The following is a 26,456-nucleotide window of genomic DNA, read 5'->3' as shown; positions in this document are numbered from 1 at the left end:
GCGGCACGCGGGGCTCCTTCACCTCCTCACGGCGCACGGACCGCCCTGCTTCCCCCTCCTCGCCACCCCCGGCCCGGCCCAACCCACCGCCCCTCGGCTGCGCTCCGCCCCGGGTCGGGCGGGGCGGCGCTCAGCGCTGTTGAGCAGAGCAGAGCCGAGCCGTGCCCAGCGCAGCCCTGCGACGGGGCGAACAGCGGGACGGTGAGCAGGTAGGGCTGGGGGGGGAGCTGGGAACCCGGCGGGAGCGGCCCGCTTTGGGCTTTCAGCCCTCGGTACGGAGCTGAGGGGTGGTGAGCATCCGTGCGGGGTTTGCATCGCCCCAGAAGGAGCCCCTTCGGATCAACTCGGTGGGTTTTGTTCTCTGAAAGCACCAATGAAGTCTTTCCGCCGCTTCCTTTTGCCAGGCTGTAAAGATGCGGTGCTTAATGTGGGTTTCATTAAGAAAGCGCTGAAACTTTACCCAGCTTATAAACTCTGAAGCAAAGCAAAAGCCAATGCTCACGTTCGGTATAGAGGAACGTTCTGTGTGCAGTGAGTACCGGGGCTGGTTTGGAGTAAAGCTCCTCCGCTTTCTTCTGTTAAACAAAACCTCCAGCAGTCACAGCTGGCACCTCGCTTCTTTGTGAGACGGCTTCGTGTCGTTGCAAAACGCCGTCGTTTTACTGAGCACAGTTTGGTTTCGGCTCCTTATGTTTCCTTACAGGTAAGGTTTTCTGGTTTGGTTTCCAGCTTTGTGTGTATCTTGTACTTGTGGTTATGTTAATGAATTTGTCTCTGTTATGAGAATTCATGGGAATGTTGGTTTAGCTTACAGTTAACCTGGATGGAGCACGTTAGCTGAAGGAGATGGCACCTGGTTGTGGTTTCTCATCTTTGTAGTGCAGGCTTTGGTGCTGGTGTCTCTCTGCTTAATTGGAGATTCATACATTCGTTGTTTCCCTGTTTCGAAAATCATAAATCAGAACACCTACTATAGGAGCACAGGTAATACCTCGTCCAGGGTGGCTTTAGAAACCTACGGTTCTTCAAGCTGCTACAAATAAGTGACTGTCAAATTCTGTTCGCTTTTGAGAAGCCTTTTCTTGTGTATTTCCTCAGGAGCATCCAGTTTTTAAAAACCTGCCTTTGAAACAAAATAATATCTTCCTGGTGTTCACAAAAGTGTTGAAAACTGCCTAATTTATTTCCCTAATTTGCTTTGTCAAAATGTGGTTTAACTTCCTGATGCGCCATCAGCAGGATGGTAGAGAAAGGGAAGTCTGACTTTTTCTCCCATCTTATTTTTGTGCCATTCTTTTCCTGGGATGGAAACCACATGGTTTCCTCCTTCTCTTGCTCTCTTCTTCTTCAGAAGTTTTAATAGCTCAGAGTTCAGAGCTCTGGTTTCGTTCTTACCAGCTAGGACTGTAATTTTGTATACTCTTAAGGCTGGTGACACAGCCCTGCCACAGCTGAAGGCAGGGCGGTGCTTGGAAATACCTCCAGTTCCCCAGCAGGATGCCCTGGGAACAGTTCCACAGTCCCAGCTGCTTGGGCACCACTGTTGCTCCATGTTGGATGTCTCTTGGTGGAAAACCTGGGCATCTCCCCTGCCTTCAGAATAGCATCTGCAGAGCTTGTGTGCTGAGGGCCAGACTGGTTGCTGGGTCTGTAGGAGAGTGGGAGGTCACTGCCATTCCCTGTGAAGGATTTGCAGCCATCTGTAGCACGTCTGCTGTCAGCTCAGTTTCCTGTTTACACTGCAGTTGGTTTGAGAACAGGCTCTGAAGCAGCCACGCTGACTGAGGACACTGCTTCAGCTGGAGGCTCAGAGCTCCGAGGTCCCTATGGGGAAGGAAGGCAGTTGCCCTTCTCACACGTGGCTTTTTTTCCTATAGAGCACAAGCCTTGTCTGGCTGTAGACAGCGGTCGCTGGACTGTAGGTTTCTGAGGGTTGTACACATTTTGGACCTGGCACCTTCGAGACAGCAATGAACCTTTAAATGTCAGACTCAGGAAGAACATCTCTGTGGGCAGGTTACTGGAATTCCCAGCGCACCACTTTTGGAAGCACTCGGTATAGTTCACAGCCAGGACTCGCTCTATTGCTTGTGCTATGAGGCAAGATGCTTTCTGCTGTGTTCCCAGTTGTAGCCTGGCTGATGCTGTTACACGACCTGCTGTTTTCTGCAGTACGAGCAGGAAAATGGAACAAATTGGTTATTCTTAGTGCTCAAATGATTCCTGCTCCCCCTCTCCCAGGAAAGGGACTTTTATGGTAATCACAGCAGTGACACGCAAGGTTTTTACAGTGGCCTGCTGGGGTTCTTGCTCGTGTCTGTGGGATTTTCACTGTGCTTAGCTTGCATGAGGTCATGCTTGAAGAACCCTAATTGCATCAGTAGCCTCAGGAGAGACACGAGTATAAACCTTTTTTCCTCTGCCTCACCTTTCATGTCAGAAAGTTTCCATAGACAAATATATATATTTACAGAAAACTGGGGACTGACTGGCTGCTTGGTCTGAATGGAAGCCAAGCTTTTTTTTACTGGACAAACAGCTTCATAATTTCTGGTAATTGCTCATATAAGGAAGTCATTTCTCCCCTGCTGCTTGGTATCCCTGGTTGACACTCATTGCCTGTGCCCACTGCAGAGCACCAGCTTGCTCTGGCACTGCCACGTCTGCTCAGCTTTCCACTCTGGAGTGCAGCTCGTGGCTCCTCGTTCCTTATAGGTTTTGACTCTTCCTGCTGATACAGCTGCAGTTTTGAGACCCTGGCTGGAAGAATGGAGAGAGAGCAACATTTTGTCTGTTGGTGCCATCAGAACAATTGTAAATGGATGAGAACAGAAAGAGCACCTCTAACAATAGCTACCAGCTGCAGCAAGAAGACCAATTGTCAGAGGGCAGAAAAACTTTACCAGTATTATTTAATCTTCAGGTTAACACTGAGAACTTAGGCTTGCTTTTGAAGCCTAGGATGTTCAGGGGCAAGGGCTGAGAGTTTGGCAAGTGAAGGGATTCAGCTGCACAGATTTGCAGGTTCTGGTGGGGATGCTGGGTTCAGTCGTGCACTCTGTGCTGTGGGTGCTCAGTAGAGAAGAGGTGCCATTTATTGTAATGACTAATGTGTCGTTACTGGACTTTATCCATTAATAAGTAACGTGTATTCAGCAGCAGTCAGAAAGAAAAATGTTCCATTCTAGGGAGATGTAGTTGCTAAGAAAAGTCCTTGTTCTTTGTTTCTCCTTTCCTTTCCGTTTTGCTCTGGCTTTGCCAGGTGTAAAATACAATTGTCAGCAGTTTACAGGGAAGGGGGAGTGTCAGCTTTCCTGTTGAAGAAAATATCAAGGGTCTGATTGCAAAAAAAAGGGAAACTGAAGAATGCCACACGGCTTCCACCTTCCTGTATTTCATCCTTGCAGAATTGCCTCTGCTGTGTGAGTCACTTGGTGTCTGCTGGTGTTTGCTAAATAGAGGACAGCTTTAACAAATGATTCTGCCCTTAGTCAGTAGGAACACACTGATGGGATAGTATTACTCTGGGATGAAACAGGACAAGGACATTAGGAATAAGCTAATAGTCTTAAAATTCTTAAGGGAGAGTTATTTGGAAATAGCTTAGCATGGAGTCTAAGTAGCGATGCAATGAAGATCCTAAATTCATGTTCTTGCTCTTACTCAGCATCTCTTTGACTGCTTTGGCTCTGAACGTATCACTGCACGTGATAACAGGCTTGCAAGTTTGAGACTTATTTTATATAAAGCATTTTGAGATTTTTCTAATAAAAAACAATCCTGAAATCAGCTACTTTTGATTAGGATCATTGCTGGACAAAAGCTGGGTGATGTTTATGCCCAGTCTGCCCAGTGCCACTCAAGTTTGGGAGCAGAAATCAGCTTCCAGCACCATCCAAGGACATAATCTTAACTGCTTTCTAGCTGGGTTCTGAGCATCTAAGCTGTAAGCCAGAGGAATGTGCTGCATCCAACCTGAGCTGTTCGTGGCCCCTAAGCTCATAAATCCTGTGAGCAGAGAAGCCAGTGCAGGTGACTGGACAGCTGGAGCCATTCTCTGCTCACAGGGAGGAAAGAGACCTCTGAATAGCTCAAGGAAATGCTCAGTGTTGATGGAATGGCTGCAGATCTGCTTCCCTAGTGCTTCCTTCACCACATGTTACGCTTGACCCTGCCAGTACTAAACACCAATAGGAGGCAAGTCATCGTCCCCAGCGGCAGATTAAACTGCTTGGCCATTGTTAAGAGTCCAAGATTTTCCTCTCTCACCCTGGTTAAATGACTGCTTGGATGTGCAGCCAAAGTAAACATGAGCTAATAAAAAATGTAGAGATAGTAGATAGCTGTTATGGACTAAACAGTCATGCTGCAGCACAAAGATGTGTGGGTTTTGCTTGCTTGTTTTCTCCTTTAGTGTTTGAAGCTCAATTTACCTGACAATGAGGTGGTACAGATCACGTATACCTCCTTTCTACTGCATAGGAGAACTCTGAAGAAGAAATTGATCTCCCAGGATCCACGTGGCAGCTCTGGAGCCCTTTCCTGTATTCTTCAACAGTACATTTCCTTGTTGACAAGCAATACATTGTCAGTGGGTTTTTTACTTTTTCAGCTACAATGAAGGCCATTGCTGCAAGATAGCATGTTGATCAGAAGTCTGGGGTGCTGCAGAGAGGTGGGATATCTACGTGCTATCACAGCTACTTGAACTTGTGGTAGAGAAAGAGTTTTGGAGAGGGTCAAAAAAACTCAGCGTGAAACAACCGTGCAGTGATAGGGGTTGGATTCTCCCTGTGTTCCTGTGATTCCCATGGAATGCTGTGTTCTTTTACAAGAGTTGAAATTAATAGCTGGACAGGTAGAATAAGTGTTTGGACACGCATCTGCTTCAAGTGCTTGGATGTTGTTAGCACAAGTAATCGCTTTGTATCTGAAGCTGACTGAACTGCCCAGGTCCTTGCAGTGTAACTTGCTTTGCTTTCCTTTCTGGGGCTGGTGTGCCTGCTGCTCTACTGGGTCCTGCACTCTGATCTTCAGCCTCTTCTGGGATCAGAAGTTTGTAGAGAGAGACCGAGGGCTGAGAGTGCGATATGACATGAAAAGATTACAGGCTGCTGGGCAATAATTACCACAAATGATGCAGACAAGTCCAGATCTAGGAGCAGTTTTTTCCTCTTTCATCCCAAGCCAATCGTGGCTCAGGCTGACAGCACACCTGGAAATGAGGTAATTGAATACTCTGCCCACATTGTTCAGATTAGCTGGGGCTGGGGCACAAGCAGCACAATTGTTTTCTGTGCTCCTGGGCAACTTTTGTTCTCCTGCAGCCAGGAAGCCTTACTGCTGCAATGAGACAAGACAGGATGATTCTCTTCCTTTCTTGGGAAAGGCATTCTTAAGCCACCTGTGGTGTGACTTTCCTGAGCAATACCCTTTCCAGATGTGGAGATCTTGCTGCTATTGAAGTATGAGGCGGAAATACTTCCAGTGCTGCCTGAACATGTTATTTAGGTCAGTTGGAAGGAAGGTGGCAACATGAATCAGAGAAAGGGTTGGAAGAGGAGGAAGGTCATTAAGTAGTGCCTTGCCATCCCCTGCCAGCACAGGATTTTTCTCTGCTGGTGCAGAAGGACGATTAGAGATGCCATTTGTTGTCTCTGTACTCTCTGCATACTCCTGTGACTATGAGTAAGTGGACTGGAAATGAAAGAGAAGACCTCAGACAAAAGCCTTGCCCTTATCTCTCTACATCAGTATGTCTCTTTCCTGATGGATTAGCTAATCTCTCTCGGAGATAGACAGAGCATGGTCTCCTCTTCATTCCTCTGGAAAACAAGCTGCATCAGAATAATTGCTCTGACTTCATCCATTTGGGGTGAATGAGTCTTCAGAAGATGCTTTTATGGAGGCACAGCAATCCTATTTTTGTGGCAACTCTTGCTGGTGGAGACCTGGCAGAAGCAGCTGGGGGGTTTTCCAGCAGGTAAGTGGCCAAAGGGGCATGAGGGGTAATGCAGAGCAAAGCTGACAGGGTGGGCTGAAGGGATGGTGGGAAACCTCCCAGAAATGTCCCATATGAGCAGGGCTTTGCTGAGCACCTCGTTTCCCTTTCCCAGAGGAAGCAGCCTGAATTCACCCGTTGCTCTGTAGAGACCCGTAGGCTAAAACAAATTATTCTTACGCAGTAGAAAACACTGGAACCAACCTTAACTGATGAAGCAATTTGCCAGCATTTAGCCTCGAGGTCCCTAGTCCCTCAGGGCTCTCCAGTGCAATGACTTGAGCTGGTTTCCCAGAAAGATTCTCTTGGATATGTGCTGTTGGCAATGCTCTGGCTTGTTGCTGGCCTTTTATTTTTCCAAGAGCCAGCTCTTGTTAGCTTCGTTCTCACAGTATTGTTTTCTTTCTAGAAGAAGCTTTTGCTGGCTCTTCTAAGCCATCACATGGGAATTGCTTACTAGCTTAGATTTATTTTTTTTTCGTTTTGACCCAAAGCTGTTCTTCGCTCCCCTCTGTAACACTGCCAACATCATTTCCAGTCTCTTTTAAGCGTATGTTTTGCAATAATATCTAAACTCTTGGCTCCAAATAAGTGCCTTACAGGGAGATCCGTATCTTTTAACAAAGGAATTGAGAAGCTAACAGTGAGAACAAAAGCAATATCTTGAGAGCCTTTAAGCCTCTGCTGACCTTTCCCAAAGGCCTCAGCTGAGGCTCCTGCATCTAGCGAGCAGATGGCAGAAAGCAGGGTGGCCTTTGGTCGGTTTGCACGGTCCTCTGCCCCATCCCTGCATTTGCTGGAAATGTGCACTGCGTATTGTTGCCATCTGGGATCAAGTGTGCTATTCTTACGGTCTCCAGGGAGCCTTCTCCAGCAGAGCCCATCTCTGATGGAAGTCCTCTTTGGCTGACCTTGCACTTGGGCCAGTGTTAGCAGTGTGGGTTTTTGAGATGTGACAGCAGCGTTCTTCAGGGGAAGACTTGGGAAATGTCTTGTCGTGGTTGGGAAAGGCCAGGGAGCTGCTTGCTGGCTGAGTTCTCCAGGTATCCATCTAGGTACCTGATTTAAAACAGGCAGCAATGAGATCACTGTTAACATTTTCAAAACTTCAGGATAAACAGCCGCAGCAATGCAAAGGCCCTCACCAAACCAACTGAAGAATTGCCTTTGCTTTACCCAGTGGGAAGACTTGGATGTATAGGAAGCAAGACCAGTCAGGGAAAGTAGCAGCAGAGCTGGAAGTATTTTCTGTATCTTCTGATGTTAAGAAGCTTCTCCTTGGTTTGCATCTGTGCATGAAATGGAGGCTGTCTGACCTGCAGAAATAAGGGTTAAGGTTTAGCAAATTGGCGTTTCTGGGAGTGAAGTTTCTCTAATTAGCACGTTGCTCAATTTGGGTTGCAGGTGAGTTGAGAGAAAAGCTGGAGCCGCTCCATGTGTTTGTACAGGTTTGTTGGTTATTTCTGTCCTCGTTTATGTCTTGCTTTGTATTGCAGTCATGTCATAGGTCTGGAGGTTGTGTATTTCAATTAAATTTGCGCAAAATGCCTTTGGGGCAGTTTCAGCTTGGGAATCTTTGTTGTTGTCCTTGTAAACATAAAACCTGACGTACCAGACTAAAATAATGCAATCAGGATGGATTTTCTGTAAATATTTCCTAATCCCTCTGAATTGACATTCTTAAAACTTGTGCTCAGCTGCCATCTGTCGCACAGGCAGAATGAGGGATCCGAGTGGGATGAATAAGAGCCCTTGGCAGTGCTATTTACACAAGTTGGAGCTGAGCTGTGTTCAGGATGTCCTGACCTGCCCAAGTTGCTGCTCGTCCATTCGCACCAGCTGCTGCTGTGTCTGGCACAATTTCCTGCATTGCTTTTTAAAGACTTCTATATGCAGGGACAGAGAGGGAAGAAAAAAAAGAAGACGAAACATAACAGAAGATCAGAAGATTCACATACTCCATAAAGCTCCTTTCCCAGTGTTGCGCGCTGTGGAGCAACCTCTCCCTCCAAGCTCACTGCCATGTTGTTCTGAGGGTTTTACCTTTGCACAAGGGAGCCTTTTGCTGTGTGTTCTCCATCCTTAGGCAGGTTGGATGGCCAAGATTCAAGAGATGGGAAAGAATTGGGCACAGAGACCCCCATTGCTTCCTGATGGGAGGCTTCATGGGACTGCATGAAGGGTCTGCTCATAAGAGGAGCTGAGCTGACGTGAAACAAATGGTGCTCCTGGAACTGATATACAAGCTGCCAAATGCAGAAACAAAGCAAGAGCAGAACCAAAATCCTTCCTGCCCTCTGCTCTGAGGCTCAGCTCAGCAGTTTGCTGTGGAACAGCCCTGCCCGCATGGTGATCCCTGGAGCGTTTTATTGTGGGGAGGCTACATCTGTTTGTGCTGTGTCTTGTAATGTGTGCTCAGAGACCCACATTGCTTCCAAACCCCGGTGCTCCGTGTGTCTGTCTGCGTTGATGGATGGCCGACCGCTGAACCCCCAGCATCCATTCGCCTTCTGCTCCAGCCCAGCCTCACTGAAAAGTCTTGCTCCTTCCTCAGCCCTTGGAGCCCTCCAGCTGTGCTCTGCTTGGAGCCCATCCGAGGCTCTTTTTGCCACGTCTCCCAGCAGAACCAGTGGGACGATCCCAGGAGGCTCTTCTGGACGTCTGTCCCTTTGTCCCTGGGTTCTGGGACGCCAGCCTTGTGCTTGCTGGCCCCAGGGCCTCACTCAGCCACGCTCGGAAGGGATCATAGCAGAGTTAGACCTGGCAGATGGAGGCCTGTTACCTCACCCCACAAAAATGCTTTGTTATTGAGAAAATGGAAACTGTCTGAGGTTTGGGAGCTGAATGGAGTCATTGGTGTCTGTTTTAACCACAGTTTGGTGGTGGCTGAAAGTTCCCCTTGCTGAGCATTCCCTTTTCCTACACCCATAATCTTGAAGTCATCAGAGAGCTGCAGCGATTTAACCATTAGCTGAACAAACGCTGAATGCTGCTGCGTGCTCTGCAGAAACTTCACTAAAGCCTCAGCATCTTCCAGCAGAAGTAAAATGAGTGGCTAATAAATAACCCTTTACAAACTGTTGCCCAGAAAGGTGATCCCTGTGAGTACGAAGCCAAATTCAACTTCCTTTTATGATCTCAGCAGTGCCCCTTGTTTACTTGATTTATTTTTAAAACGCTGCACTAAGATTAGGCAGGAGCTTTTTGGGGGGAAAAGGCACGCAGACACTGGAGTTCTGTGCCATGGGTATCCGAATCCCAGCTCAGAAGAGAAGTTTCATCTTGTCAATGTGTTTTCTTTAAGATTTCAGTGCTGGGAACTTGGGAACCTAGGAGAAAGAATACAAGTAGGGGTTCAACTATTAGCAAGCTGGTTTTCCTATTGCTCTGCGTGATTCGGGTGAGTCAGTACAGACCAGCTCTAACTAAACACAAGACTTGTTTGAGTTAACAGATAGCTGTGTGCGTTTGTACCACTGTATGATCTGATACACCCTGCCAGTATTAAGCATTATTCACTAAGCACCCTAATAAAACTAAACCAAGCAGTGTTAGCTTTTTGGAAATAAAATGAACGTTTTATTTATGTGTATTTAAACTAGCAAATCTTTGTAAGCCAAATTGATGTCTTCCAGCTGCTACAGATGTTTTTTACATGACAAAATATTTTGGAGCTTAGAAAAACCTCGAATGCTGGCACCACAAGATATTAAATATTTAATTATTACACTGGAATGTAAATAGGGTCTTGATATTTAAAATCTGTTTACTCGAAATTCAAGTGCTTACTTAGAAACTCTTAAATCAACGTGCTTCTTATCTTGTTACATGGGAAGAAGAGTGATGACTTGGCATCTTCTCCAGATTTCTTTCAGTGTCAACATGGGTTTTAGTAGCAGTGATTTGGTTACCTGGAGAGATCATCCCAGCTGCTTCAGGCAGGGCCAGGGAGCGATGTCTGCTGTCATGGCCTCTTTCCATTTGAGATCCCTGCTTTCCGTGGGTTTGCAGTGCAACCATAAAAATCCTTTCCAGGCTGAGCTCTGGCTCCTGAAGTCTTTGGGAGATTTTTTAATATAAAATGCAAATAGCAGGAACAACTGGCAGTTGATTTTTCAAACTGCATCTTAGCAGCACAGAGCCCATTCTGGACGTGTGTTGTTCCTGTAGCTGTAAAGCAACCTTCTTTCTTGAATGATCCAAGCCCACAGGATTTCCCTTGTGTGAGTATGTTTGAGGTTAGGTAATTTCTCTTGTTTGGATGGTGGATGTAGATCGTGCAGTTTCCTACCAAAACAGTGTATCAATAGCTCAGCCCTACAGGGGAGAAATGTTTTTTTGGTTTTTTTTTTGTGTTTTTAAGCTCTTCTAATGAACCAAAAGAAAGGAAACAACAATGTAAATGTCTATCTGAAAGGACAGAAATTCCTCTTTGAGGTCCACAGCTGATGGCAGGATTCCTTTGTAGTGCTTAGGATACAAGGGTGGTGAAATAACAACGGGGAGGAGACCCCGAGCTGCCTCTGAGCACTATTGCCAGGCACTGCCCCGAGCTGCTTTTGTTGGGCTTTTGACCTCACCTTGGAATTCCACTGCCCTCAGTTAAGGAAGAAATGGTTTTAACGGCTCTGAAGACCTAACACAGTCTGAACTGGGGCGTAGCTCTGTGTGCTCATGTGATAGACATTGCTGCGGTGCCGTCCTCCAGCTTCTTGCTTTGAAAGCACAAAGTTGCCGTGCTGGGAGCTGCTCACAGAGGCACCACATCACAGAAATCACAGGATCACAGAATGGCCAGGGTTGGAAGGGACCTCAAGGATCATGAATCTCCAACCCCCCTGCCACACGCAGGGCTACCAACCTCCACGTTTAATGCTAAACCATGCTGCCCAGGGCCCCATCCAACCTGGCCTTGAACACCTCCAAGGACGGGGCATCCACAACCTCTCTGGGCAGCCTGTTCCAGTACCTCGCCACTCTCTGGGTAAAGAATTTCCCCCTAATGTCTGACCTAAATCTTCCCTCCCTCAACTTAAAACCATTTCCCCTCATCCTGCATCACTCAGGTAAAAGGCCTGGAGCCCAGGTTCAGGCACAGTGCTCAGTCTGCTCACCTCAACCTTTCTCTCTCCCCTGCTTCTCACAAGGAGAGCAGTCTGGGCTCTGTTTGAGCATAGGTCTGTAGCACGCATGAGTAGGCATCATGTTTTCCATGCTGCTGCGTCTCAGGAGGAGGAGGAAGCTTTTTGGTTCCATTGCTGGCCAGCAGTGTGGATCTTGGTGCCTTTTTTTAGCTCTGCCAAGCTTGCCCTGTGCCAAAACCCTTTGAGGTGCAAATCTCAGGAGGGAGATAAATTAGCACCGTGCCCTGCAGGTGTTGTAAGGGTAAGCAGTGCTTCTGCTGGTGACAGCTGCTGGGGAACTGACCAGGCAAGAATCCTGTGAGAGGAGGAACGGGTGTCAGGTCCATGGAAACTGAGCACTCTGGTGTTTATGGTCTTGCACTGGGTCATCGTATGTGTTTGTGCTGTTTGTGATGGGATGTCAGGGAGCTAAACCACCTTCCAAGCAAACTAATCTTCAGTTTGTGTCCTGGGTGAGGGTTAGTTACTAACTGCCTCTTTTCCAAGCACGTAAAGCTTTTCAAATAGAAAAGACAGCAATTAAAATTTAAGACATTTCAGTGGCTACCTTTAATTCAGTGAACGCTTTCCTACCAAGAAAACTGCTGTGATGCCTAAATCAGAGGTTTCTGGAATATGTGGAGTGTCAGAGGTACTTATTGAAGTCATTAATAGCAGAAAGAACACTGTGTTGCATGTAACTCGGCCAAGAGAACTTTTATTTCTAGTATTTCTCAACCCTGTGCAAACATCATGTAATACACAGGAAGATTAATTCTGGCCCGTTGGGCTTGTATAGAAGTCTTGGATGTGTTGCTTTTGGAGAGCCTGAGCAGCTGTATGTGGAAAATTGCAAATGCATTTCATGTTGGCAGAGGTGTTGGACCATAAGCACACACTGCATCATGCTTCATGCTCCGAAACAATGACTCAACCTAAGAGTGATGAAATACGTGCTGTCAGATCCTTGATAACTCTGAGCTTTAATTTCAGAAGGAGATGCAAAGCAGAGCTTGGAATAAGAAGGGAAAAGAACAGTCCAGGGATTTGGAACAGCTGGGCCCCAAGTGGATGGTGCTGTACAAATTGCACTGACCATTTCCAGTGGAAAGCGGTGAGCGTTGCTGTCTTCAGGAGATTGAGAAGCAATTTATATCCAACAAATTGGAACCAGGGATTCCTGCGCCCCTCATGAAAATATAGAGCAACTCAAATTGTAAGAGTCCAATTTCATGTCACAAGTAACGAAATCTGAACCCGTGCAGGAAATGCAATCCCTGTGCTGATGTCACCCTCTGGTTTACGATGTGGCTGCTTTTGTTCCTGGGTGAGCACTCCAGCGTTCTGCGAGCGAGGTGCTGACTTACAGGAGAGTCTCTTGCTCTGCACCTGCAGTGAGTGCCTGCACCGTGAGTCAGTGGGAGCCTCCCTAACTCATCCCCAGGCTCTGCACAGATCCTTCACTGCCGCGATGCAAGGTAACAACAGCCCGGAGGTTTGGGTTCCCAGCTCTGCCAGCCTGGGACAAGTTGTCTGTGGATAGATTGGTTTTTGGTCTGACTCATGAGGAGAGCAGAGGGAGGGTTGTAGGGTGCTGATGTTTTCTTGCTGCAGTGAAGCCTGAAGTGCAGGAGCATGCAGACAGCCCTGGGAGCTCTGCAACTCTTGGCAGAGTGCAGCTTGCTGTTGCTTCCTTCAGGGAAAGAGTTTGGAGCATCTCCTCTGCAGCAGAGAAATGGGGCATTGCTTTGCATCTTCTTTTTCATGGGCTGAAACATCAGCTCTTCTTGGTCTTTGTGTGGAAGCCTTGGATGTCTGCCTTTTTTTATCTGTTCACGTGGGTCTCCTCGTAAATCTCAAATTTAAGCAAGAAGATGAGGATCTGTGAATGAGCCCCAGGTCTGGACGCAGGGCTGATTAGCGTTGCTCTTTCTTATCTGTGTGTGTTTGCTCAGCAAAGGAGTGCTTTTCAGCTGTTGTTGAGTTTCTGGGCAGTCAGCACACATGCTTTGTGTGCCATGTGCCAGCAGCAGGGCATGGGGCTGCAGCACAGCTGTGGGGTGGGCTTCTCCACACACTGGGAACTCCGTGTTTACTGTGTGAGTGATGCAGAGGCATTTACACTTCATTTTGTGAGTGTTTGTGACCATTTATAATAGCTGCTTCCACTGCATCTTTTGGACGTGGCGAGTTTTCGCTTTCAGAAGTGCCACCAAAGTCTTCACATCTCAGCGTATGGCAGAAACTGGAAAGCATGTGGCTTCCTGCAAATTCATCTGTAGTGTTTGCAGTGGGTTTATTTCTAAGAGGTTTTGTGTAGAATGCACATTCGCTTAATAATCACAACTCCTACAGCTGGAAACGTGCAGTGCTTCAGATTAATTTTAAAAGATCTCAATGAGAAGTGCTTTATGAAAGAGACCAGTTGATGACCAGATTGCTTAGCAAGAAATCATTAGCTGTAGAAGATTGAAACTTATTTCGTGTCTATGCTGGCAGGAGAGTGGCTCCAGGAGGCCTCCTTCTTCCCATGCCATGTCCTTCTCAGCTTGGCTCGCCGTCCTTGGAGCTCTGCCTTTTTCGGGATGGCTGCAGCTGGCACATGCAGCATCTCCCAGGCAACAGAGGATCTTAGTTGTGTTTCGGACCACAGGCGAGCGGTTCTTGGGATGGTAACCTGAGACAATCTGCCTCTGCCAGGATTCAGTCCTTCCCCAGATTTAGAAGTGTTCACATGCTGTGGGTTACCAAGCTGTAATTGCCTTTGCTTGCGAGGGACACAGCAGCTGTAAGAAGTGCAGCAGGCGGGACTGCAGGCTGCAGAAGTGAGGGCAGAGGCAAAGAGGCCCCTGGCTGGCGATCAGACAGCGAGAAGGCAGCTGCGTGGCATGCGAGTGGCAGTGCAGCATCTCCCTTATCACATTGGCTTTTGCTTTGCTCTGCTGGTTTTGTGTGCAGGTGCAGTGCCATCCGCCTGCCTCAGCATCGCTGTTATGTGCAGGAGGCAACTATGAATGCTCAGAGCAGGGAGACAAGGAACTGACTCGAAGAGAACATGTTGACCAAATCTGGTGGGGGGAAAAAAAAAACACCAATCCCTTTGCCCTTGAAGCAATAGGCGTGTGTTAAATAAGATGTGTGTGTTCTGGATGTCTTTTCCTGCTCCTGTAGATCAAATTTACTCTGTGTGTTAAAAAAACATCAACAATAAAACTAAAGTTGAGTGGATCCTCAATCAACAAAAGAGCTGCCGGGCTCTCAGATGAAGGTGATTAACAAGGGATGGGCTCAGACCACTCAGAACTGCTTTTCAGCATAGGTGCACAAAGCATTCACGTGGCTGCATCTGTCCCTTGCAGCCTGCCAATGTGGACACAAGCTTAGAGGCAAGCTTGAAGCTCCCGTGCAAAACAGAGACATAATCTTTTTATTCAGGGACTACAAAACACTTTGTAAAGAGAAATTTAAATTATTCATCGCTTCTGAACTGAGAGCAGCTTCATCCTCAGTGTAAGAAAACAGCTAAAGGAAACAAAAACTACAGCACAGAGCTGGAATTGTAAGAGAACATTAGGGAAATAAAGAAGAATGCCTTTGTTTTGCAGTGATGTCCATACTGAGATGCACAGCCCCCAAAGCAAGCACCTCGAGCAGCCTGATTCTTTTTTTCTGCATGGAAGCTGTGATGTCTGTTTGTATTGCAAGATCTTTGTGTACTGGGTAGATCTAAGACGAAGGTAAATTGGCCTCAGCGTGCAGTTAGTCATTTCCTGTCATGCTTTCATGTTTGAGTTGTAGTGTACTGGGTTTGACCTTTATTTCTTGGGGCAAAGAGATTTTGAAACATTACTGCTGCAGCCCTCGTCCTGTGCAGTTGGATAAGCAGTTAGGCATCTACATGGCCATGGCCCAAGTCAGCTGGGTTTTATGGGCATCAATCAGTTCAGTCTCAAACTAAATGTTCTCTGCTCGATTATTATCCTCCCATGGGCTCGGTCCTTGAGACTCCCTTTCTGTTCCTGTGCTGTATGGATCTCACTGTGTTTCTGCCCTTAGGAGATGTAGGACAGCCTGCGCTCTGCCGCAGAGTTCTGCTGAGTTTGAGGCATGAATGTGGGGTTGGTTGGTTTGTTGGTCTTTTTGTGGGTGCATATTTGATATACATTTGTTTGGTGGAGAACGCTGCCTCCATACAGGTGACCCGCTGTGATCCTGATGGGCTGGGATGGGGCTGCAGCAAATGGAAGAAGAAAAGCATGTGCTGCAACAGCAAGGTCACACGAAGCCCTCAAACACCACTTTGCAGTTTCATGTGCATTTATATATACTCTCTTTATGACTTTCTAGTTGAACCCTCATCCAGTTACGATCCCCCACCACCTTTTCTTGTCCATCACTTTGTAACGACAAGGGCAAAGGAGGCTTACTGATAGATTAATCCACCTCTAAGCAACAGGCACTTTCCAGATTAGCTCCTGCCTGGACCTGGTATGAAACCTGGGGCCTGGAGGCCAGCTGCTGCCCGTTAATTTGTTTTGATGACTATCTTTAGGGTTTGTTTGTGTTCTTGCATAACTGTTTGTTGCCAGTAGGACAGCGGTAAGCGTATGGTCTGCTCAGTGCATCTGCAAGGTTTATTCAGCCCTGCACAATAAATATATTCCTTAATCTTGCCTAATTTTCTAGTTGAAAAAGGGAAAAAAAAGGGAAAGTAAAGAAGAGAAGCAGGAAGGGATTGTGAATGTTCCCGTACTGGGAGTTCAGTGGGAGATGATGAAGCCAACTCCAGGAGCAGTGCTATGGCTGAGCCCCACAGTGCCTTCAGCAAGGCAAGTCTTAAGACTGCGTGTGCTCTCAGCATGCGTGTTTTTGGTATCCCTGTTCCCATAATGGAGTGGGAGAATACCCTTCTTTCAAATGGCATTCAGAAAGCAGTTGCGTGTTTGATTCTTACCCCTTTTTCAGGCTTTTTTTAAGCATCCAGCAGTCGCTGCCCCGAGCAGTGAATCCCCACTCCTCTCATCACGCCGAAGCTCCCGTGCTCAGTCACGCTCCTTGAAACTTGGCTCCAGTGTCTTTCTTCCTATTATGGTCACCCTGGCCATGTCTGCAGCTGCTGCCCTGGAACCAGTACCAGCTCCAGCAGCAGTCCTTGTTGCAGGCTGCTGCCAGTGGGGGCTCCCCTGGCTCAGTCGGTGTGGCACAGGGTCAGGTACCTGCCGTGGGGAGCTTGGGCCATGCTCTCTCCTCTCCCAAACCTCTTCAGAGACCAGCAAGAATCTCCTCTGGCACATTTCGAAGCCCCACGTTCCCTGACCATCTGGTAAATGAGACTTCATTTCACTGGGGAGAAGTTTCTGATGTGTTTGGATCTAACTGCTTTGCTTTTGGACTTCCTCCTCGAGTTAAGTGGTCGGTTTGTAATGCGGGTCCAAGCAGACCAAGTGGTTTCAATTCCTGACTTCCTGTTGCATGCACAGAATTTGCTTACTCTGTATACATTTTAAGTAAGATTAACAGCTGATCTCTTGAACAAACGTTGGGTTTCCATGCCAGCAGAATGACATGGGGCTCTTGTTCCAAGTGGGACCTCACAGCTCTGCTTTCCATTCAAGGCAGGATTTGTTCAGAACCTGAAATAATCCTTACAGATGTTTAGTGTTGCAGTCTTAACTCTGAAATTGTCTCCTTTCTCCCTGGGCAGAGTTTCATTTTCTGGTTGCATAGGAAGGACTTACACCTCTTCTTTCAACCCAGTCAGGATTCACTTTCCCTAAGGGAAGTAAGCCTGCAGCAAGAACTGAGTGGGCTATTGCCTTTCTCCTTGTCTGCCTGAGCTCTGCTGTCCCTTTTGGAAGGTGGGGACAGGCAGTGAGGACGAGCATCCAGGGGAAGCCTGCATTTCTCACTTGAATGGATCTTGTGTTTCTCTGCTTCAAACACTGGCTTTCACGCTCAGCCCTGGAGATGCTTCCTCCTGTAGCTGAAGTCACTGGACCTGCTCAGATAAGAAAGGGACAGAAGCTTGAAGACAAATGTGGAATGAGGTCCTGAATGCAAGCAATTACAAGCTGAGTCTCGGATGGGCCATCCTGCCTGCTTTTCCACAGTGGTGTGGAAAGTTGGATTCCCTTGCAGAGTGGCCTCATTAAAAAGAGGTTCTTTCTGTAGAGGACAAATGTCACAGTGTGTACAAACACTGGCTCAGAACTTTGTGCCATTACCTTGTATGGGGATGCTGCTTTGTGAGAGCCTGGCTTAGCAGCAGCAGGTTTTCCATTCATGTTGGAAAAGTTTTATGTTTCCTTATCTTCAGTGGAAGAATGAGGAATTTATTACCAGAGGGTGAAGGTCTATGAACTCAGTAGTGCTGTGAGACCAGAACAGTGTCTTGGAGTGGCTCAGAACCCTGCACGTCCTGACTGCCCCACCGTGTCCCTGTGGGCAGAGCAGCTTTTGGGGCAGGGAGGACTCCTGCCAACCTGTCCAGGTCTGCAAGCACATAAAGGGTGAGGCTGTTTCCATCTGCACACTGTGGATTCTGCATGCAGTCTCTCAACGTGTGTTGGCTTTCCTGGATAATCTGGCTCATTACATACAGTAGTCCAAAAAATTAATCTCCACTAGGAAATAATTTGTTTTCCAGATCTTCTGAAGTGTATCTTGTCTAGCAGAATTCAATGGGTACTTAGGTCATGCATTTTGCTTTCAGAATCAGCACTGCTGATTCTGATGCAAGAAGGCATAAAAGGAGAGTCCTGGCCTTATAGAGATGGGGCCGAGCTCCATCAAGCTGTGTCTCTTCTCCTCTTCCTCCTCCTCCTCCATGGAGTGATGCTGTCGTGGAAAATAAATAACAGCATACATAGTGTGCTGTGTCACTATGTATAACCTGATGAGGATGCCTCCTTTCTGCTGGCTGGGGCACCTCTTGTTGCATTCACCAGCGTGGGGCTTTCTGTCAGCATGTGAGATTCTCTGGGTAAGATCTGACCGTACGTGGGACAGCTAAGTCTCTCATATAAAAGCTGCTGGGAGCAGTGGGTTCTGGTTTCGCCCTCTGAGGTCTTTTCTGAGCACCAGGAAACCCTCAGTTTACCATTCAAAGGGTGTATTAAAATTATTTGCAGCCTCAACTGCCTTTATGCCTTGTCAGATGCTTTAACAATTCTTGCTGCTTCTTTCTCTCGTAGCTTCAAGAAGCTGCCTGCTGTGCTGAGCAAAATTCAGTTCTGCTGGCACAGATCTCATGGCAGTGCAGGGTGTTTCCTCACAGCTGTGGCAGCCATCTCAATGGATGCATTGCAGAGCCCCAGGCCAGCAGTCAGTCTCCCTGTGCCTGGAGAAGCAACGGTGCTGCAGATTTTTGGATGCCTGCAAACCAGGGCACAGCACCAGTAGTGCAGGTGGGCTGTGCTCACACCCCGCTGCTCCAGGTATCCGCTGCCTCTTCCAGGCTGCCCTTTTGTGGAGCTGGGAGGTGTAGCTGTGAGCAGGATGTGACTCAGGGGTGCCTGGAGCAGGCGGGGCCCTGTGCAGGCAGGATCCAGCTGGCGAAATGCCTGGCACCCTCATGGCTCCCCCAGCTCTCACCTGAAGGCAGATCCAGCAGCAGCACGGATGCTGGACTGCTGGCCCAGGCCTGCAGCTCACAAGTTTGGGAGCATGGGGGCAAGAGCCATCCCCACATGGCCCAGAGGTGGTGTAGGGGAAGGGGATGGCTCTCAGTCCACAGCCTCGTGCAGGGGCCAGCGCTGCTCCCCTGAGTGAGCAGCTGGTTTCCCTTTTAGGGTTGGACGAGAGGCAGAAACAATGTCACGCGGATTCCAGCACCTATAATGGTTCTGGAAAGCCAAGGGGAACAAAGAGCGTTCTCCTCTGTTGACCTCAAAGCATGCTGAAGACCATCTTCCAAAGCTGCCTCGCCAGGAGGTTTCATCCTTACATGGGAGCCCGTCCTGCAGTGCTGCACTGTGCCCACCGCGTGCCTGTAGGTGTGAAGTGCGAGCGCCAGGGCGAGGAGAGGCAGGAACCCAATGCATAAAGGCAGCTCTATTCCTGTGTCCTGGGAAGATTAAGTGTTTCCCTGGGAATAGCCTTGTTGGATTGCCTGGTGGAGCAGCTGGTTGTGACCTGACAACGAGCAACAAACGCATATGGAGTTACACAGGACTGCAGGTTCACTGTGTGTGTGAGAGACCTCGTGTAGCCCGAATTGCATCCAAAAGTGATTAAACTCTCAAGTGATTGGATGCAGCAGAAAGTCTGGCCCTGGACCTATTCTTTGCATAACAGTTCAAGACACTATAATGAATGTAACGATCTCCTGGGGTTGTTGCTAAGCCCTCTGAGGTGTTGCTGTGCACAGTGACACCGGCGTGGTGCTATGTGCCTGGTACTCTAATTAGAAAGCAGCTTCTGCTGTGCGTCCTTGGCGAACCGCTGACCTTTCCCATACGTGCAGCTATTCTGAGCTCTGTTCCAGACTGATCAGGTTTGCATCCCGGAACACTTTAAATATTGTTTGCAAGGGGAGCTCTTGTTGCCAAAGCTGTTTGTTCTTGGGCGCAGGCGAGAAACTGAGCTTCCTTTCTTCCATGAGCACTACTCTGTCAGGCAGAAGGATTGGGTGGGCAGCTGGCAGGCAGGGAGCTGCTGTTATTTCTGCCCTCGGACAGCTGCAAGAGTGCCCCAGGTCTGGCAGCCTTCGTCCTGACATGGGTGAGTGGGTGAATGCTCTTTGCAACTGGAATCCTATCAGGTTGGGGCAACACCTTGGCTGTTTGGAGGCGTTGCTGACACCAGCCTAGATCACAACTGGTGTTTACAGGGTGGTGCAGAGTGCAGAGTATCAGCACATGCTGATTAGCATGCATGATGACTACCCAAAAGTCAATTTAAAGGGTCCTGAAGCCAGGACACATTTTTAATACATTTTCAAACTTCTTGTCTTCACAAATTGATCCCAGATCCTCATTGCAATCACAGTAAGAATTGGGTACTTTTGACCTATTCCTTCGCTGTGTTTCTTTTGTCTCCCCTTTCTCTGAGCTGTGACCTTGGTGCCACATCCGTGGGTGAAGATGTGGAGTTTGCTGTGGTGTTGTGCAGGGTTTGTCACTGCTGCACGACCAGAACAAAGAGAGCAAACAGATCACTTCCCTGCAGCTTATCTAAGTCAAATAACTCTGAGTAAACTTCCTGGGCCTGGGTTTTATTCTCTGCAAAAGGCAGCAGAGCAGTTGCTCTCGCAGCAATCTCAGCCATGTGATGCTTGGCTCTGCTGACCCCACACCCCCCAGCTAGGACCAACGGAAGCACGCCACATCTGGGGAGAATCTGCTGAAAGCAGAACTGCCCCAGGGAAGCAGCACTTTGCTTCCAGTGCACCCAGTTCTCCCAGTCTTCAGTTTGAGGGCTTTGGCACACCAGCACAGTTGCAGCCCCTTGCGAGCAGGGTGGGTATTGTACTGGCACGGTACAATCTGGGGCATTGCTTTTGAGCAGAACTTGGAATATCATTTTCAGAGGGTTTCTATGGGTTTTGTTCCCTGTTCCATGCACTCCTGCAGCACCACCCACCTCACTGTCCTTAGCAAAATGCTGTGACTTGCTTTGTGTCTGGGGACAAGGAGGGACAGCCTCCAGGCTGGGGTCAGCAGCGCTCAGGGTCTGAGTGCGTCTCGCCAGCAGAAGCCAAGGCTTCTCCCATCGTGCTTTTTTTTCCGTCTCTCGTGTTTCCTGATGTTCTCTGACCCCATACTTTAGGACCACAGAGATAGCACAGCCCATTGAGCAAACACAGTAGCTCCAAGCCCTGGCGGTATCGTGGTTCGAGGCCCTTTTATTACGGACACACCTTGGAAAGTTCTGTACAGCAGGGCTGGGAGGGGAAGAGTGGTAATTTCATTTTCTGTCTTCACCAGAGGGAAAGGTCCCAGGTAGCTGCGGCAGTTGAAGGCAAGCAGGGTGGCAGGGGGGAGCGCTGGGGGTGCGGGAGCTGCTCCTTGCGTGGGCATCACAAAGAGAAGATGCTTGGGGACAGAGCTGTGGCAGCAAGGGGAGCACTGGCACAAGCACCCACTTGGCTCTTTTGAACAAAGCTCCATCCCAATGGCAAGCTGGGAGCTGTGAGGCAGAGCAATGGCCCTGAGCTGCTGGTGGGGATGAAGCCATCCCCCCGGGGCAGGCGGCAGTTGGGTAATGAGCATCTGAATGGGGACTTTTTTCCCCATCCGCTGGTCACGTAGCCATGTGGGAACGCTGGATTTATTCCCCAGCAGTGCTATCAGCACATACCAGGCTTCACAACAGCTGGGAGCCATGGAGCTTGACCAAGAATAGCACTGGGGAACTCACTGCCTGACTCAGAGCTGTCTGGAGCAGATCCTGCCTTGCACCAGTGGATTGTTGCTGCCCCAGGGGGGAAATTTGGGGCAGCAGGCACAAAGTGAGGGGCTGCTGGTCCCCATGGGCACTGGGCTGGGGATGGAGCTGTGTGGCTCCTCCTGGGGCAAGTGGGATCCTGGAGGGAGCTGCAGTGCATGGCTGTGTCGTGACTGTTCAGATGTAATTCCATGGGCTTGTCTGCACTTGACAGCAAGCTGGTATTACAGAAGGGTGTGAATTTGCAAGCGGAGAATTCCATATTTAGGAATAACAAGGTTCAACCAAACAGCAGGAAGATACTCTCATTCTGGAATTAATGTTCCAAAGAAAGCACCTGAATTCTGCATCCTGCCTGCCTGCAGGAAGACGGGGCAAGGAGCGATGTCAGATCTGCATGCAAACCCCAAACACCTCTCTTGTTTGTAAAATACATGCCCTCCCCTCTGCTTGCTCCCTGAAAAGAATTTGTAGCTGGAGCAACAACATATGCGTGGAGCAACACGTGCAAGGAGGATTGGTGGGATATGACTGCAGCCGGGTGCAGCGCGAGGTGCCCGATTCCAGCTCCCCTGCTGAGCAGCTGCTTTAAAGTCCTGGAGCTGTTCCAGCTCTGAATGCTGCAGCTCGATGGGGCAGCAGCAGCCCGGGGCCATGTGCAGGGGCCCTGCCCTTGGGGGGCTGATTAGGGATCTCTGAAGGAGGCTTGTGGTGGCTGTCCCTGCTGGTGTCTGGCTATGGTATAGCAGTAGGTGCATGCATACAGTGCTTGTGGGCCTGCTCTGGGTGCTAAGTCAAAACTTCCCGTGTGGAAAAACATTCTTTTTTGATCCTCATTTACCCTTTGTTTCCCAGCAAGGAGCCAAACAGTGCAGAGCTCCCTGTGCATGCATCTGTATTTCCCTGAGCGTCTGCGTGCTCATGTGGTTGGATCCATCCCAGCTGCCTGCGGATTTGGGGAGGGTGTTCAGGTGCAGGAGCTCAGTTCCCATTCCTGTCCTTGTGTCCCGGGGACACGGAGCACTGCAGGCACATCCCAGGCAGTGCAAAGCAACTCTGAGTGAGCACTCTGCTGCTCTCTTAGCAGGTGAAGGTGGCCCTCAGACCGGCACCATGACCGAGTGCTTCGACTGCGACAACTGCAAGGAGTCCTTGTATGGGCGCAAGTACATCCAGATGGACAATGGCCCATACTGCATCCCCTGCTACGATGCCCACTTTGCCAATACATGTGATGAGTGCAAGGAGCTGATCGGCCACGACTGCAGGGTGAGTATGGGAACGTGCCGGGCAGTGCAGTCCATAGGTGCCCATCCCCATCTCATCCTACTGTCCTCCCCAGGAGCTGTACTATGAGGATCGCCACTACCACGAGCACTGCTTCCGCTGCTTCCGCTGTGACCGCTCGCTGGCTGACGAACCCTTCACCTGCCAGGACGAGGAGCTGCTGTGCAATGACTGCTACTGCAATGAGTTCTCCTCCAAGTGCATCGCCTGTGAGAAGACAGTCATGCCAGGTGGGAGCTGGTGGGCACTGTGGTTTGCTCCCAGTCCCACTGCATGGAGCTACAGGGTCCAGTGCCAGGGCAGCAAGCGAGAGCTGAATTTCTGCCCTCCCGCTGCTCCTTCACTGCACGGTGTGGGCTGGGCACAGTCTGGTGAGACGACAGGCTGTGATGAGCACAGCCCTGACTGTGTCTGTTTCCCTTTCTTGTGGGGAAGTGAGCTGAGGAGGAGAAAACAAAGGGTTTCCTGGGCATTTTCTGGTATGTGCTGACAAAAAGGGAAGGAGTGGTTGAAGGCATGTGAGTGGCTCTGGAGATAGCCTGAGGCAAAGGAGTGCCTTTGCTTGGCCATTCTGGCATTCTGCAGATATGGGTTACAACAGACTGCTCTGCAGAGGCCATATTGATGCCGGAGAAGTGTTGCTACAGCCCCCACTCGCGGCTGCTGCTGCTCCTGGGGCTCTCCCCCAGTTGCCCACACGGCCCCACTCACACACCACTCTGTTGTGGTGGGCAGGAGCCTGCATTGCCCTGCACAATCTCCGTGTCCTGTGTGAGCATACGTGCTCCCCACTGTCCCTCTGAGCACAGCTCTTCTTGCAGGATCCCGCAAGCTGGAGTACAATGGACAAACCTGGCACGAGCACTGTTTCATATGCAGCAGCTGCCAGCAGCCCATCGGGTCACGATCCTTCATCCCAGACAAGAAGGATTATTACTGTGTCCCCTGTTACGAGAGCAAGTTTGCTCCTCGCTGCACTCGCTGCAAAAAGGTATGTCTACCATGGCAGGCTGAGCCAAGGTCCTGTGCTGGGGGGTCGTGCTTCCAAAGCAGGGGGATCTGTTGGCTCAGGAGAGGACAGGGTGCCCCTGCACAACCCAGCCCTGCCACAGTCAGTGGCTGCTCTGCTCTAGCAGTGCTAGGGATGAGCAGACTGTGTACCAGCTCTTTCCACACCCCGTCAGAGAATGATTCGGGTGCCAGCACCCTGGCTGATGGCTGCTCAGGTGTGGCACTGCCCCTGTGTCACACGTGTGCTCTCTCTTCCCACAGACCCTGACCAAGGGAGGAGTGACCTACCGGGACGAGCCGTGGCACAAGGAGTGTTTTGTCTGCACAGGCTGCATGACCCCCCTGGCTGGCCAGCAGTTCACCTCCCAGGATGACAACCCCTACTGCATCAAGTGCTTTGGGAACCTCTATGCCAAGAAGTGCAGTGCCTGCACAAAGCCCATCACAGGTGAGCAGGACGGCCCTAGGGACAGTGCGCTTCCTTCTGGCAGGCCGTGGTTTGGAGATGAACCAAGACCTCTGGCTGTGCAAACAGCTTGTCCAAATGGCTCCCGAGGGTTTTAATGCTGTACTCTGTCCCTCCCACAGGCTTCGGTGGTGGTAAATATATCTCCTTTGAGGATCGTCACTGGCACCATAACTGCTTTAACTGTGCCCGCTGTGACACCTCGCTGGTCGGGAAAGGCTTTATCCCTGACAATGATGAGATCCTGTGCCGTGACTGCAGCAACGACCTATGAGCCTTGGAGGACACTGTGGGGCAGGGGCTTTCTCTATTCTTCACAGTCTTTGTGCCAGTTAGCCCTGACAGCATTGCAGGGGCACGGCACAAAGCATAGGAGATGAGGGCTGACCCCTAACCACTGTGTGTTCAGGAGGTTCCCGTGCCCCTCCTTGAAGGCTAGAGTATGCTACACTGTGGCTCTGTGCAGAGCCAAAGCTAAATAAAGTTGAAAAGGAGCTTCAAGATCCCCATTATTTACTCTTTCCTTTTGCTTACTGTCTGACTGGGCATGAGCTGAGCAAAGGGCAGCAGCAGCAGCTTCAGTGCAGGGCTGCTGGATCTGCACGCTGGCAGCACGCATTCGCTCCCCTGGGCACAGTGCTCATCCTTCTTCTTTTTTCCCTGCTCTGCGTGCTGCAGGGCAGCAACTCCTGCTCTGGTCTTGGCGGTGTTCACGGTGGATGGCTTTGCAGCCCAGCATTGCACAACCTGTGCATGTGGGGCTCTCTGCTCTATTCAGGAGGCTTGGGGACACCGGGCTGGAGCGGGAGCACGTGTCACCACCATGGGATTCCTGCAGCCACTCTGCCACCTATGTGCTGCACCCTTTGCTCAGCGTGGCTCTGTGACAGAGCTCAGGCACTTGCAGGGCTGTAGCGCTGTCCCAAAAAACCCCTGCCTGTCCTTAACTGTTAACAACGAGGGGTCTAAAGGCTCACACGAGCCTTGCCCGGTGGCTTGGCTGGCCCTGCCCCCCCAGAGCTCCTCTGCAGAGGGAGCTTGTGCTTCTGCCTAGTCTGCATCTCCCTTGCTCTGCCCTGCATGGGGCCCTTCCCCCAGCCCTGCTTTCCTGCTTAACCCGTGCTTCTCTGAAGGCATCTTCTTGTGATGTTTATTCGTTTTTGGTTTTGTTTTTTTTTTCTTTTTTCCTTTTTTTGTATTCTTTTGTCATGATTATCTGTTATTCTGTAACCAGCTGTGGGATGAAGGGACTCTCCTGCCTGCCCAGGATTCAGTAGGAGCAGAAAAAATTATGCATGTTGAAGTGTTATTAACTCTGTATTCAGATCCTGCTTGAACCCTCGTTTGAAAGCTTTGATGCAGGCAAATCAGAGTTTGTGTGTTTGCTATTCTGAGGCGCTTGGAGCAGTCTCTAGAAGGAAGTGTCCTGAATGTCAGCCCCTTGTATGTTTCCTAAGGCTTTATATAATAAACCGTTTTAGTGACACTCGTTCCCGTGTGTTTCTCAAGCAGCAGGCACAGGGCAGTACTGCAGTTCCATGCTCAGCCCTGTCCCCATTTCTATCCCCATATAGGAGTGGGGCTGATCCCCACCACGCTCCTTCCTCCTCTTTCCCAACCCCACCAGCTGTACAGGCTGAGGGCAGGGGAATGGCAGCTCCCTCTCCCTACAGCGGCTGCCTGTCTGTCCATGCCCACTCTCAGTCTGCAGCACCAGAACAGTGATGCTTTCTGGCTGATCACAGCCCTGCCACAACTCTGGGTACTGCCTCGCACCCCACTGCACACAGCAGCTTCCCCATGCTGCGCCCCATGCTCTGAGCTGTGGGGAGCTTTGCTGGGGATGTGGCTGCAGGCTCCTCCTGGCAGCCTGCCCCGCAGCACTGAGTGCTTGTTACTCACTTTTATCAGCTGGGGAGCCAGTTGTTCCCCTAACATCTGAAACTGTTTTCCGCAGATTCCTTTACATTTACTAACAGCTGCCACGGCTTCCTGCAGGCTCGCCGGCCCCCGCACCCCACGGGTGCTGCTGCAGCAGGACCACGATGCTGGCTCTGCGCCCGCACACTCCTGGATCAGCTCCTGCAAAAACTATTGTTTTGTTGCTTTTTTCTTTTCTTTTTTCATGTAAGACTTTTGCTTCTTGTGACCTGTGCCAGGCTCTGGTTTTGCTGCTGTTTGG

The 26,456-nt window shown here is 49.6% G+C and overlaps 1 protein-coding gene across 5 annotated transcripts; it reads left to right on the top strand.

Moving 5' to 3' along the window:
• Positions 1 to 69: 69 nt before the first annotated feature.
• On the top strand, positions 70 to 25,760 carry FHL3 (four and a half LIM domains 3). 5 transcript variants are annotated; one of them, XM_052698718.1, is made up of 6 exons: positions 70 to 209; positions 22,595 to 22,779; positions 22,853 to 23,027; positions 23,619 to 23,788; positions 24,070 to 24,256; positions 24,397 to 25,760. In XM_052698718.1, the coding sequence occupies exons 2-6, from the start codon at positions 22,624 to 22,626 to the stop codon at positions 24,546 to 24,548; spliced, it is 840 nt and encodes a 279-aa protein (XP_052554678.1). In that variant the 5' UTR covers positions 70 to 209; positions 22,595 to 22,623; the 3' UTR covers positions 24,549 to 25,760. The 5 variants fall into 5 exon arrangements, with proteins under 5 accessions (XP_052554678.1, XP_052554682.1, XP_052554681.1 ...); XM_052698722.1 differs by having other exon boundaries at positions 151 to 209; positions 22,598 to 22,779; XM_052698721.1 differs by lacking the exon at positions 70 to 209 and adding an exon at positions 680 to 703.
• Positions 25,761 to 26,456: the final 696 nt, after the last annotated feature.

The sequence above is a fragment of the Tympanuchus pallidicinctus genome, unplaced genomic scaffold, assembly GCF_026119805.1.
Source record: "Tympanuchus pallidicinctus isolate F22 unplaced genomic scaffold, pur_lepc_1.0 scaffold33, whole genome shotgun sequence".
Lineage (NCBI taxonomy): Eukaryota > Metazoa > Chordata > Aves > Galliformes > Phasianidae > Tympanuchus > Tympanuchus pallidicinctus.
The sequence above is the reverse complement of the archived record's forward strand: the minus strand, read 5'-3'. Positions and strand labels throughout refer to the sequence as shown.

Excerpts from the sequence above, each read along its gene's own strand:
- FHL3 (XM_052698717.1), top strand. Across the intron at positions 23,789-24,069 it reads GCTGCACTCGCTGCAAAAAG|ACCCTGACCAAGGGAGGAGT; the intron begins GTATGTCTACCA and ends CTCTTCCCACAG. Across the intron at positions 24,257-24,396 it reads CTGCACAAAGCCCATCACAG|GCTTCGGTGGTGGTAAATAT; the intron begins GTGAGCAGGACG and ends TCCCTCCCACAG.